The following is a 14,885-nucleotide window of genomic DNA, read 5'->3' as shown; positions in this document are numbered from 1 at the left end:
TAAGAAAATGGACATGCTATAAACCTAGAGGAGTTACAGTTAATGGTTTTGAATGATCCATTTGAGTATATCCTTAAAAAAAGCAAAAAAAAGCAAACAGACTATTCTTAGTTTTATACTTGGACTACTTTTTTTCTGTTCATAACTGACCAGAATGGACAAACTATATAATCACTCTAGAATGTCATGACAAAAAACCCTTACTTCCAAAAATGCAGTCACTCCCAGAAAAGGCCTTTTCAATACCTGTATATTATTTTTAACTTTAGGTAAACATAACTAATAAAAAAAAAATAATGCAACAGAGAGTTGTAATATTAAATGTGGGTTTTATGGCTTTCAGTACAGTCTTAAAATGAGGAGCGAGCATGCGTGCCAACAGTTCCTGAAAGAACTCCATTAACGTATTCTCCAGCCAGATCTGTACACCCAAGTTTTATGATACTGGCTTTTGCAGATTGAAAATTATGGAACAGCAGCTTTACTAACAAATCTGTTATATTTTTTATATATGTTTTTATATATGGCCCCTGTCTCCATTTTCTTAGTGCACAAACTGCCCACAGTCTGTTATCGTAAGACTTTTCAGCTCCAATGATATTAAAAAGTTATCAGAATCTCTTCATTTGCCTTCGTTCTTGACGGCGTTGCCGTTTTTCATTTTGTTCTTCTGGAACTGTAGAAGAATTATCAGCAGTGAACCAAGGACCAAGAACATTAATCCAGAGCAGATACAGTGCACGACCAGGAGCCTGAAAAACATGCAAAACACAAATTTAGTTAAGAACGGACATAAACAGACTGGAGACAAAATAATCATTTTAAGTGTAATAAGGGGACAACATATATATTTTATTTTAGAGATTATCTTGAGTGGGTTAGTGTGTTTGGCAACTATAAATATTTGCTTTATACTCACTGTAGAAGTTCCTAATAATGTTTAATGCAAAATGGAAGTTCAACACTCCCTACCATTATAACGGTTTTGTGGGTATTTATATGTAAAACAAATCAAATTAATTAAGCAAGAAAAATCCCTAATTATGTGATTTAGACATACAACAGTGAAAAGTATTGAACACGTCAACGATTTTCTCAGTAAACATATTTCTAATGGGGCTATTGACCTGAAATATACAACAGATGTGGGCAACAACCCAAGTAATCCACACATACAAAGAACTCAAAACAAACAAGTCCATAAATTAAATTATGTGTAACAAAGTGGAATGACACAGAGAATAAGTACTGAACAAATGAAGAAAAGGAGGTGCAAGGGTATGGAACGTCAGGAAACCTGCTGAAATCTGTCAGTATTTAGAAAGCAATCCTGCCCCCTATAAGTGCAAATTATTATCAGCTGATTTAGCCCTAATTGATGACCTGTAAAAAGGTTTCTCATTACCAAGGTATCACACAAGAAGTATCTCATGATGGTTAAAGCAAAGAGCTCTCCCAAGACCTTTGAAACATAATTGTTGCAAAACATGCTGATGGCATTGGTTACAGACATATTTCTAAACTTCTTAATGTTCCAGTGAGCACCTTTGGGGCCATAACCCGGAAGTGGAAGAACATAATTTCACCCTAAACTGGCCACAGTCAGGTGCCTCTCGCAAGATTTCTGACAGAGAAGTTAAAAGAATAATCAGAACAGTTGTCCAAGAGCCAAGGATCACTAGTGGAGAGCTTCAGTAATACCTTGAATTAGAAGGTATAGTTGTTTCAAAGAAAACAATGTACTCAACAACATGGCTGCTACGCACGCTCCCCACACTAGACTCCGCTGCTGAAGAAAAAGCATGTTGAAGCTTGTTTAGTTTGCTGCACAACATTTAGACAATGAAATTCTGGGAAAATATTGTCTGGTCAGATGAGACCAAAATTGAGCTCTTCGGACGTCATTGCACACACCATGTTTGGAGGAGAACTGGCACTGCACCTCACACCAAAAACACCATACCAACAGTGAAGTTTGGATGTGGAACATCATTGTGTGGGGCTGTTTTTCAGCATATAGTACTGGCAGACTTAATATAATTGAAGAAAGGATGAATGGAAAAATGTAACGGAACATTCTTGATAAATATCTGCTGCCATCTACCAGGATGCTAAAGCTGAAACGAGGGTGGACATTTCAGCAAGACAATGATCCCAAACACACAGGGAAACTGTCAGTTGGTTTCAAACCAAAAAGAAACCAAAAGAAAATAAAGCTGCTAGAATGGACTAGTCAATCACCTAACTTGAATGCAATTGAAAATCTATGGAAGCAACTGAAGATCAGAGTTCATAGTAGAAGCCTCCAGAACCTTCAAGATTTGAAGACATTTTGTGTGGAAGAATGAGCCAAAGTCACACCTGAGCAATACATGTGACTAGTTTCTCCATACAGGAGGCATCTTGAAGCCATCATTACCAGCAAAGTCTTTTCTACTAAGAATTCGATACATTTCTGTAGGCGTGTTCAATACTTATTCCCTGGGTCATTCCACTTTCCTACACAACAACTTATGAACTTTTTCGGAGTTCTTTTTTTGAGTTCTTTATGTGTGTGGATTACTTGGGTTGTTGCCGACATCTGGTGTAAATGTCATGTCAATAGTCCCATTAGAAATATATTTTCTGTGAAAAACGATGATGTGTTCAATACAAGTATGGGACCTATTATCCAGAATGCTTGGGACCTGGGTTTTCCCGGATAACTGATCTTTCCTTAATTTGGATCTTCATAACTTAAGTCTAATAGAAAATCATGTAAACATTAAAGGAACAGTTTAGTGTAAAAAAAGAAAACTGGGTAAATAGATAGGTTGTGCAAAATAAAAAAAAAATCTAATATAGTTAGTCTTTTATTTTAGTTTTATGATTATCTTTTTTAAAATTGATTAAAATGGAGTCTATGGGAGATGGTCAACCCATAATTTTGAGCTAGAGCTTTTTGTATAATGGTTTCTGGATAATGGATCCTATACCTTTAATTAGGTGCCAGATACAAAATATTAACAGTATTAACAAGTGTTAATAAAGTGTTTTTTTTTTACTATTTCCTAAAGCATATGGTGAACCATGTTTGGGACACATCTTACCAAAATCCAGAAGTACCAGAAGTACAGGGAAAAACAGCTAAGGACCTGTACAATTGCTGTCAGCAACACAATATCCTTGAGATGTCTAAGGACGAAAGTAACAGAGGTCAGAAACACTGGAATAAAGATATGATCAACAGAAAATGTACAAAAGCTGCAAATGTTCTAGTGTAAAATGACTGGTTTACAATTCCCTGTTGAATACAAATTGCAAATGATAGAAATAGATAGATTAGGGATATTCAACATTCAGGTCAGGTACACCCCTTCAATAAAATGGTTTGCTTATATCAGTGAATTGCAACTAGTGGCCTGTGAGCAATATGATGCTCATCATTGCCAAGATGATGCTCCCAGTGACCTAAAAGCAAGTACTCATTAAAGAAATCTTAGTTTGCAAGCAAGTATTGGAGGTAAAAAAGGACACTGTAAGTCAGAGGATGCCGCAAAGTGGAAGACCACGTGTTGCTTAAAAACAGCCAATCACAGCTCATATCGTTCAGCCTCCATGAACTTTTTTGCTTTCTACATATGAATGTGGCTACGAGGTCAAAAGATTAGAGACCTCGGTTTTATTTACTCATCATGGGTTACACAGATCACACCATTTTAGTATACATTGGCCCACTACACTGGAAAGGTGGACATCACTGCTTTGGAAATTCAGCATACAAAAAAAACAACAAAGTAGTTATATAGAGCAGCTTTATAAGAAAAATATTTTCTTATCATGATGTGCACATTTCCAAAGCTTTTTGTCACTTGAAATAGATCCAAACATGTCAAGGCAAGTGCAAAGTATAATCAAGTTTGTGTTCCCTTAAAATATCTAGATCTATTTTAAATTGGTACCCACATGTCAAAACCCAACCCAAGCCTAGCAATACCAGCTGTCATGGAGGGGAGAGTATGGTGCATGAGCTGCACTGCTTTGTGGTTTCACACTATGCTGGGGGTGGCAAGATTCCTCCACAGACTGTTCAAATAAAAATAGTCCAGTGCAGTGGGATCGCACCACCTCCAGCATCAACTGATGCAACCAGCTCCCGGGACCTTAAACCATGTCACAGCATCAGCTGCAATACTACTACTGGGTTAAGGATAGACTGGAGGGGCCTCATGTGCCTTCGTGAATAACTGAATACTTGATCTAGGATAAATACAACAATATTTTCCCTATTGTGCATGTGAGCTGTTCTAGAAAAGAAGATACACATATTTAAAGGAACAGTAACACCAAAAAGTGAAAGTGTTTTAAAGTAATGAAACACTGCTATAGTTCATATACAATGTCCAACAGACCGCAGCACACTGACACGTTGTTTCTTGTGAAACTTTTGTGATTTATTGGCTCAGTAGACAAAAAATGTTTTGTCTACTGAGCCAATAAATCACAAAAGTTTCACAAGAAACAACGTGTCAGTGTGCTGCGGTCTGTTGGACATTGTATATGATTGATACCCATGGCAGAGTGGGATATTGACTGCTAAGCACCTGGTCCTCAAGGGAAAAGAGACGGAGGTGAGCGCTTCATTCTTGTGTGCTATAGTTCATATAAACACGCTGCTGAATAGCAATGGCGGAAATTGAAAAAAGGCTATATGGCACAGGTTATAGTGATTCTGATGCCAATAAAAGTTTTTTTTTTCATCCTGTCATAATTTTGGTAAAGTTATTAGCCTGCTACCTGTGGTGGAAAAAGTTTTTAGCGATCAGTCTATTACCTGTACGAGCGGATTGAAATTATTTAATTGAAGGAGACATTTTTCCCCTCTTCACATCCATACTGCAACGTGAACGCCTCCAGAAAAAAAACAAAAAACACAGCAGCTAATCCTGAAGGTCTGCTGGTTCTGGAGTTCTGCTGCCCTTACTTCTCCATGTGCATGTGAAATATTGAAATACAAGCTTGCTTGTGGAGATTGAAGAGAGTGGATGGTAAGGAAATTGTTAATACTGCTTTAGCAGAACTTGATTCTCTGTATGTAAGGAGAAAGGTGGTGGTGGTGGTGGTGGTGGTAAGAGAGTACTTTGGAGCAGAGAGAGCCCGGTGAAGCAGGCAGGCAACACACTGGAGGGGAGAGAGGTAGAGGCAGAGCTGAAGTAAAAGAAACTCACAGGCTGCAGACGAAGAGAAACCAGGGACAGAATCAGTAAGTTCCAAGGAGTAGAAGCTGGCTCAAAGGAAGGGAAACTGAACAAGAAGCTCCTCTTGATGGGCAGCAGGAGAAAGCTACAGTGTGGGCTGACAGCCCGGTGCAGAACTGAACAGTGGATTTATTAAGTGAAAACAACTTTAAAAAGAAAACATTCAGCATGACCTATTGGTAACTTCAAATAAAGAAAATTAAAAAAAAAACTTTTGATGTCAGCTTCTCTTTAGTGTATAACAGATAACATTGTTCTACAGAGCTTTTCTGCTGTGTAACCTGAGCCTTTTCTCCTTTCATTTCTCCCTCATTTATATAAACAATAGTAGTGTTTCTGAAGAAAGCAGTTTTACTAGTGCAGTTTTACTAGTGCAGGGCAACACTGCACTATATTTTTATTATTTTAAAACAATTTCATTTTTTTGATGTTACTGGTCCTTTAAGTATCTAAACCTTAATGCATTCTTAGGTAATACACAAAAACCATAGCAAAAATACATGTTTACAAGGTTAAAAAACGTAAACGTAAAAGGAGGGAGCAGCTGGTGCTCACCTGGGTGAGAATGCACTCACTCTGCCATTCCTTGCTCCATGTTTAGGTCAATTCCTCCATCTAGAAGGCTTCCATCTTCTGAAAAAGATGCCCGGGCCATGCTTCGCATAGACCGATAAGCTCCAGCATACACTATTCCACTGAACACCAGTGTTGCCTGAACAAAAGGAAATGAACAATTTATGATATCCCTCCAAAACAGAGTAAAATGATCTGAAATGCTGGTACTGCATACAATATACAGCAAAACATGCAGTTGCTCTAGACTGCCACGAGGTGAAATATTTTGTAGTTATATTACCTGTTAATATATTAACAGCTTGACTTGTACGGAGGCTGCAATGCTAGTATCCGACACGCCATGCCAGTAATTTATTAATAACTACTCTATGGCCTAGTCTTTAAAAGCACATATGATGGAGCAACAAGTTTAGAGTGAGGTGGGCTACAAGAAGTTAAATTCCTTCAATCTAAAGTACAATAAAAGTCCACTGGATACACATGTATTCACATGCTCTATGTTGTCACTAAACAAAGGAAATTCAAAACACTTCAGAAATTGAAAAAATTAACAAGAATCTCACACATTGTCATTTCAACTACAGTCAAAAATGCAGTGCCATAACATGAGTTCTATTTTGTCTATACGGAAGCAGTTAGCTAGCTCTGATTTTGCTGCTTGTTTAGCTACTTTTCAAGCCAAAAACATCATCACACCAATTCCTCTGATGAAAACTTTTACTACTGAAGCATATACATTATTATATAAATAGCTCTGAATGTATATGTTTTGTAAACCGATAGGATTGGGTTGGTAGTAAGCGATTTGTGTTGATTTCTGCCTCAGCTCCTGAAGTAGGGAATTTTATTTCCCTAATGTTTGCGTTTAGTAAGAGAATGCTAAAAGGCTTTTTTTGAACATACATAATATAATCCAAGCTTTACACCATATATTTGTATTTTAAGATTTAATTTTCATGTGTTAACTGTCAAGATTATGTGGTATAGGGCTCTTTTTGTGGCAATATATTTTTTTATCAGCAACCTTACAATGCAAACTTTTTAGTTATGATGTTAAGCACTGTACAATGACAAAATCAAGTCCTCTTAATAATAGCTCTAACTTTCATACTTACCCAAGTCCAGAAATTTGAAGAGCTGTAAAACATTCCCAGATTAATAGTTCCACATAACACCTAAAAAAATGTAGATATACAATAAGGTAACCGCACCATGGTTTGCACAAGTCTTACATTACCAACACCAATATAAGAACCTCTTTGAAAGCTAACTAATTTTCTAAAAATATCCCTTTGAAATTTTTTAGCGCAATATATTTTAACATGTACACTCAGTGTCGGACTAAATGCCAGGGGCCCACCAGAAAACCTTAGACCACGGGCCCACTTTCCAAACTATTATTCCTCCTCTCCTCACTCAACCTCTTTATTCTGATAGTCTTTTATACCTACTTACTATATGCTCTACTTTCATTATTAAGCCTCTTTGTTTCCCACATAAAGAAATAGGGAATGGCCATGAAAAAAAGTCAAATGGTTAGAAGCAAGAGGGCCCACCAGGAGATTTCCTCGTGTCCCGGTGGGCCAGTCGACACTGTGTATACTTATATATTTGGTATTTGTTCAATGATTACTATTTTGCAAGTAAGGTTTTGCGGTTTCATTAAACATTCTATAAGTCCAGCAAAAAGAATTGTGTATGTTTATAGTTTAATCTCTTGAGGAGCACAAGACAAACTTACGCCTTGCCCCTCCCAGCAAGGAGCTGGTTTGGTCTGCTTTTTAGATCATATTTTAGATGAACACAGATTTGCTTATGTTATGGTAAATGTCAAATAACAAAAGCCAAATTTTTAACTAAAACCCCAATACACAGCAGTGAGAAAAGTATGTAATAATATATATGCTAATTAGTTGAATTCATTTATTATCATGCTATGCAACAGGAAGTCCAATTTTAAAAATTATTCTTGTTTACCACTCCAAGAAAACAATTTACAGTGAGAAACAGCATCCGCACATATTTTAAATTGTATACATCTGGATGTGTAATGATCGTGTAGGCTAATAACAGCAATTACAGAAATATTCCACATTTCCTTGAATTTTTTGAACTCTGGGAAATAGTTTAAAGGGGCAATATAACCCCTTGTTAAAAACTAGTTAAATAAATAGGGCAGATTAAGTCGCCTGGCGACTAATCGCCTCTTCTTCAGGGCGACAATCTCCCGAACTGCCTCCCGTCTGCTAAAATGAAAAATCGACTGCGGCAATGCAGTTGCAGCGATTCGATTCCCAAAGTCGCCCAAAGTTTCCTCGTGAGACGAAATCAAAGTGCCGCGAGTGTAATTGCGCTGGCGTTTTCTCATAGCCGGCGGAAGGCAGTTCGGGGAGAGTCGCCCCGAAGAAGAGGCGATTAGTTGCCAGGTGACTAAATCTCCCCAAATCTGCCTGTGTGCCCCTGCCCTAAAGATACATTACGTCTTTTGTTTTAATCACAAAAACTGTTTCTGTTATTACCTGAGCTTACCATTCAAGCAGATAGACTGAAGCTACTACCGATTTGATCCATGTGAGGTAGATAATTAGATTATGAATGCACAGAGAAGCAGAAGTTCATTATGCAGGGGATTATCTTTGTACTAGTAATCTAATGATCTACCTTGCAAGGATATAACATGGAGTAGCTTCAATTTCCCTGTTCAGTTTAAGAAATTTAAAAAAAAAAGTTTTTTTCCTGATTAAAACAAAAAAAAAAAAAAACACAAGCCCAATAACCTCATGCTAAATAAGGGGGGCATACTGCTCCTCTAAAGCAACTCTAGAAAACGTTACTGCATTAATGACAAGGTTTACTTGGTACTCTCCGTTAAAGGAACAGTTCAGTATAAAAATAAAAACTGGGTAAATAGATAGGCTGTGCAAAATAAAAAATAGTTAGTTAGGCAAAAATGTGTGACTGGATGTGTAACATAATAGCCAGAACACTACTTCCTGCTTTTCAGCTCTATAACTCTGAGTTAGTCAGTGACTTGAAGGGGGGCCACATGGTACATTTCTGGTCAGTGAGTTTGTAATTGATCCTCAGCATTCAGCTCAGATTCAAAAGCAACAGATATGACCCATATGGCCCCCCCCTCAAGTCTCTGATTGGTTACTGCCTGGTAACCAGTCAGTGTAAACCAAGAGGTAGAGCAGGAAGTAGTGTCTCTTTAAAAAATTCTTCGACCCCCTGGTTCGCCACCTAAAACCTACAGAGGCCAATGTTAGCCTATGGGGAAGGTCCCCATAGGCTTTCCAAGGTTTTTTTGATCAAAGGAATTTCGTTCGATCGATGGATTAAAATCGTAGGAATAGCGGTAAATCCTTCTACTTCGATATTCGAAGTCGAAGGATTTTACTTCGACGTTCGAATATCGAGGGTTAATTAACCCTCGATATTCGACCCTAGGTAAATGTGCCCCTACATGTTTGGCTAACTAACTATATTAGAAACATTTTTTTTTTTATTTTGCACAGCCTATCTATTTAGCCAGTTTTTATTTTTATACTGAACAATTCCTTTAAAAAAACATTCCCAGAGAACAAACAGGTATTTCTTAGGGGTGGGACAGGAAAACAATTTGACATAAAATTTGTTGTAAAACCCAAGAAAAAGTAGCAATTAAAACACATTGAAATGTGTGTGCCCATGAGCAATGGCACAAAATGAAGAGAAAATTAAAATCAGGATTAGACTGTAGTAGGTGTGTGGTATGTACATGAGTGACGCTGGTGGGAATACAGAGTACAGAACAGACTAAGAAGGGAAGAAAAGGTCTCTAAAGTGCTTACTGTAGCCCCAAGGATGATGCGCAAGTAGAAACTTAATGTCTCCTTATTTTCTTCATAAATCTGCTTCTTTCCTTTTGTTCCAACCTTACCCTTGGACTGTAAAAAAAAAAAGCATATGTAATTGTGATTTTCTGCCAGGCATAGCCAATGTTCTTCAATTCCTTCTCAGCTATGTCCGCAAATAAAATGATTTTGTGCGCACATTTTATACTTGTGTGCCCAGTTTTTAAAAACGGTGTTCTCAGGTCAGAATTGATACAAAATGTGTTTTCACACAAAATTCTTTGTGTGCACAACAATTTGTAGTGTGTGCTGGCCTCAAAATGTGTGTGCGCACAGCTTGGAGGGAACATTGAGCTAGAGAGTATGTGTCCTTTTGTGGTCAGTAGTAACTATGCCAAAACAGTATTTAATGGACATTGCCCCAATAAGAATAAACTATTTTTGTGGTAAAGCAAGAAAAGTGGTACATTTATAATATAACTGCTAAACAATAATTTGTAATCTGCTATATAGAGGGGGCTTAACCTTGGCGTATACATAGGGCTATGAATATAATGGTGCTAAACCTCTAGAACTGTCAATTACTTCAACAATATTTAATTTAGTTTGCCTTACAATCACTTGATACTTAAACCTAATTGAGGGATAGGTATTTAGGAAAAATTGTCCCAGTCCAGTTATCATAACTACCAATCAGGAATAATACAGGTTAAAACTGTTTAACTAATATGGACACATCTATTGATAGATATGGGTTGATGGGTGAGTTTTATTCTCACATTTTGATAAATCTGTATTTCACTTCAGAGAGCTTGGCAAGAGTCCCTTCAAAAAAAAACAACAACCTTGTAGCCGCCCTCATGCAAGTCAGAGCATGTATGAAAAACAGCACCAAGGGTCTTTGCAAAAAAAACTTGCATTATGGCATGGGGACTGAAACATCATTTGTGCATAATACAAGTTGTTTTTTTGCAAAGACTCTTGGTGCTGTTTTTCGTACATGTTCTGACTTGCATGAGGGCGGCTACAAGGTAGCTATATGGAAGCTGGTGCTGTTCGCTACATTCGGGCTGGATGGAAAATTTCAATCGGGTGCCTTTGAAGGCACCCAAACACCATCCATTGTTAGTGCTGAATCATCAGATATAGGTAGAATTCTATTGTTTCTACCCTGCCCTAGGCAGCCTGCCCGGCTGCTGCACCGTCTGGGTGCTCGCGTGTGCGCGAATAGATCCTGGTGTGCGAATAGGCACTTGTGCAAAAAGACGCTTGTGAGCATGTGCGGAGCAACGCGCTATCGCACATAGATGACAACAAGTAGGCGGTCGGCAGAGAAGGGCCCGGACTAGGTGTAGGAGTAAGTATGTGCCTGGTGCCCATCCACCTTTGCACCCTAGGCACATGACTACTCTACCCCTAGTTCCGGCCCTGTTTCTACATGTATATCAGACAATTCAGCTCTGCACGTGTGTATTGAAACAAACGATCTTTCTTGGAAAGATATTTTCCAAGAAAGATCGTAATTGTTACATCTATAGCACAGGGCAGCGCAATCTGCACCTACTGCACATGTCTTGGCTCTTCCTAATTAATTAGCACAGCATACATTCTGCAATGACGGCTGCCCATACAATACCATTTGATCAAGTAAGGAAAACAAAACATGCACAGAAGTACTAGAATCTTGCGCAGCCGTAGCTCCTACTGGAAACAAAGGTCTTATGACAGTGGAGCAGAAAATGTCCAACCTCCTACTCCAGAGGCATTTATAAGCACTGTGTATCTTGACAGCGCTATATAAATAAATGATGATGATAATGATGATGATGATACAACTTCCCGGGATTAGGTGTTTTCTTTTGCTAGAAATGTTAAACCTTTTTTTAGGCAAAGGTGAACTACAAAAATGCCTATGCCTGCATGTGCCAAAACTCGAAACACGTCTGGATTTTATATGTAGAATAAAGTTGAACTGATTTCACCACTGCCTGAAAGTCTTTGCAGAGCAAGTTCAAGCTGAAAAGGTGAACTACTCCCTTTAAAAATAGATCTTCACTTTGACAGGCTGCTGTCATCCAGCTTTTGTTAGTTTTACCTCTCAAGTTGGACCACTCCCAAAAACTAATTAAATAACTTATTTTGTGCAGGATCAAAAAGCCCATTAGGAAATCAGATCGCTCTTTAACTGAAAAACTACTTTTAGGGAAATGTACAGTGCGGGGCTTGACTGGCTGTGGAGCCCAATCCGTGAAATAGCAAAAACGCTCCATTATGTATTTCTATTCTACACTTCCATGAACTGCTACGGCGTCGTCCTTTTATCCATCGGGCAAACTGGATATTATTGCTCACAAAACCTTTTCAAATTCAAACCTCGTCAACTTTACAAGTTATGGTTATACGCGTGCAGTACTAGTAACTCTCCAGCAGAGGCGTGAAAGATTTTGTCATGTGTAAAATACATTGAACATTATGATATCGTCATTCAGCTTCATTAAAACCACCGAGAAAACGTGTCCGCTTTCTCGCTCGCCCTATGCTGTTCGTCTATCCCCCATAACAATGTTCTCTCACCGCCATGGCTGCGCCGGGTATTCAAGCGAACACTAGCACCGACTCAGCAATGCACAGACTTCCGGCGCAAGCTGATGACGTGGCAATCGGGTAACACGTTGTTTCCGCCAGGTTTCCTAGTTCAATTGCACGCTGAGAAAGATTGGAGACACGGAGGCAATTACACGTAGTAATTAGCTGGTTTATCTCAGTACATGTGTAAGAGTAATTGAAGAACACCGCTGTCAACTCAACACCAACATATAAAAGAGTTCGTCTTTCATTTTCTTAAGTTCACTTTGGATCTAAGCAGTAACTCTCCTCCTGGTTTCCACTTTGGACAGGCATATCCGGAATCATGGTTGCATTTCATTCACATCTCTTGAAAGGGTGTAAGAGGGTGATTGGGTTTGTGTGCGGAATATGTGTACATTGCATGTGTTAAGTGAATGTTTGAATGATGTCAAATGTTAAAATGATTGAAAATGTTGAATGATTGTTTAAAGCTGCAATGTGCAAAAATCACCACAAGATGGCAGTGGTGTCAAACAAGTGAATTAAAGGACCAGTAACGTCAAAAAATTTTATTTGAGAAATCCATTCTACATGTTAAAAATAATGGGCATGCCCTAATAAATTAATATAACACACCTAGCGCTTTTTTAAAAAAATAAATCAAAATACCTTTCCTCCATTACATGGAAAACGGCGAAAAGGCGACCAGTGTGCACTCCCGACGCAGTTTCTGTACACACAACCGGAAGTAGGGAAACCGGAAGTCAAAACACAGAGCAGCCGGTAACATCCAAGCAAGCAGTGGTGAGCGAACTTCTGCGCAAAGAGAAAGACTGAGGATTGAAACGCTGCACACACAGATAGAGAGAGGCTGAGAGGACAGAATACTGCAGGCACTTAAACGCTGCGTGGAGAGAGAGGCTGGGACAGAAAAGCTGCCGGCAGAGAGGCTGAGGGGAGAAATGCTCAGGTAGGAAAGACTGCGGGGAGAAAAGTTTAGGGGACAGAAAAGCTGCTGGCAGAGAGACTGAGGGGAGAAATGCGCAGCAGAGAGAAAAGTTAAGGGGGCAGAAAGGCTGCCGGCAGAGGGGAGGGAAACACTGCGGTGACACAAACGGTGCAGAGTTACAAAAGCCTGAGGAGGAGGAACGGGTGCCGGGAGAGGGGAGATAAAGGGTGCGGGGAAAAGAGAGATAAATTATCTTGACAAAAATATTCTGGAGGGGGAGAGAGAGACATGCTGGAGGAGTGAACATAACTGCTGGGCAAAAGAGCAGGGAGATAATGTAACAGAACGGCTGTCAGCTGTGAGCGTGAGCAGAGAAAAGCATCCAGAAGTGACGTCAGTCCAGGAAGAGAGAGACAGCAGCGCGCACGTAGGGGAGAAGAGAAGGAGAACCAGCAAGAAGATGGCGGAGACCCCTTGGACACCGTGGGACAGTGCCGGTTTGAGTTTTTTCCTATGTCTTATCCAAACAGCAGGAAAGATCAGCATATTGGAGGTAAGTAATATGTATGCATTTGTTTTTTTTATTTTTAAAAATTGTGTTACTGGTCCTTTAAGGAGGTTACATGAGATTAGCAGGGGAAAGGCAGAAGTAAGAGCAGCTCATGCAAAGTAAATGTTAGGGTGATGACTAATTGGGAATGGTATTTAAAGGGGAACCACACCCATGGTTGGATGGTTGGTGAACACAGCTGGAAATAGATAGTGCTAGGGCTACAAGTGTAAGTACTAGGTAGTTACATAGTTAAATTGGGTTGAAAAAAGACAAAGTCCATCAAGTTGAACCCCTCCAAATGAAAACCCAGCATCTATACACACACACCCCTCCCTACTTTTAATTAAATTCTATATACCCATACCTATACTAACTATAGAGCTTAGTATCACAATAGCCTTTGATATTATGTCTGTCCAAAAAATCATCCAAGTCATTCTTAAAGGCATTAACTGAATCAGCCATCACAACATCACCCGGCAGTGCATTCCACAACCTCACTGTCCTGACTGTGAAGAACCCCCTACGTTGCTTCAAATGAAAGTTCTTTTCTTCTAGTCTAAAGGGGTGGCCTCTGGTACGGTGATCCACTTTATGGGTAAAAAGGTCCCCTGCTATTTGTCTATAATGTCCTCTAATGTACTTGTAAAGTGTAATCATGTCCCCACGCAAGCGCCTTTTTTCCCAGAGAAAACAACCCCAACCTTGACAGTCTCCCCTCATAATTTAAATCTTACATCCCTCTAACCAATTTAGTTGCACTTAGTCTCTGCACTCTCTCCAGCTCATTTATATCCCTCTTAAGGACTGGAGTCCAAAACTGCACTACATACTCCAGATGAGGCCTTACCAGGGACCTATAAAGAGGCATAATTATGTTTTCATCCCTTGAGTTAATGCCCTTTTTTATGCAAGACAGAACTTTATTTGCTTTAGTAGCCACAGAATGACACTGCCCAGAATTAGACAACTTGTTATCTACAAAGACCCCTAGATCCTTATCATTTAAGGAAACTCCCAACACACTGCCATTTAGTGTATAACTTGCATTTATATTATTTTTGCCAAAGTGCATAACCTTGCATTTATCAACATTGAACCTCATTATCCAGTTTGCTGCCCAGTTTTCCAATTTAGACAGATCACTCTGCAAAGTGGCAGCATCC

At 39.1% G+C, this 14,885-nt stretch overlaps 2 protein-coding genes across 2 annotated transcripts in view; one reads left to right on the top strand and one right to left on the bottom strand.

Annotated features, from left to right (window-relative positions):
- Positions 1 to 312: 312 nt before the first annotated feature.
- Positions 313 to 12,379, bottom strand: tmem208.S (transmembrane protein 208 S homeolog). Its single transcript, XM_018260612.2, has 6 exons — positions 12,224 to 12,379; positions 9,647 to 9,742; positions 6,929 to 6,988; positions 5,813 to 5,949; positions 3,090 to 3,174; positions 313 to 752 (listed from the first exon to the last, which is right to left on the bottom strand). Exons 1-6 carry the CDS (start codon positions 12,227 to 12,229, stop codon positions 612 to 614), a joined length of 525 nt encoding a protein of 174 aa, XP_018116101.1. The 5' UTR covers positions 12,230 to 12,379; the 3' UTR covers positions 313 to 611.
- usp1.S (ubiquitin specific peptidase 1 S homeolog) overlaps positions 12,288 to 14,885 on the top strand; it is a 27,807-nt gene continuing 25,209 nt past the window's right edge. The window contains 1 exon segment of the mRNA NM_001094172.1: positions 12,288 to 12,313. The gene's annotated coding sequence lies outside the window, so the exon portion shown is untranslated.

The sequence above is a fragment of the Xenopus laevis genome, chromosome 4S (assembly GCF_017654675.1).
Source record: "Xenopus laevis strain J_2021 chromosome 4S, Xenopus_laevis_v10.1, whole genome shotgun sequence".
Classification (NCBI taxonomy): Eukaryota; Metazoa; Chordata; class Amphibia; order Anura; family Pipidae; genus Xenopus; species Xenopus laevis.
This window is presented reverse-complemented; position numbering and strand designations above follow the sequence as displayed.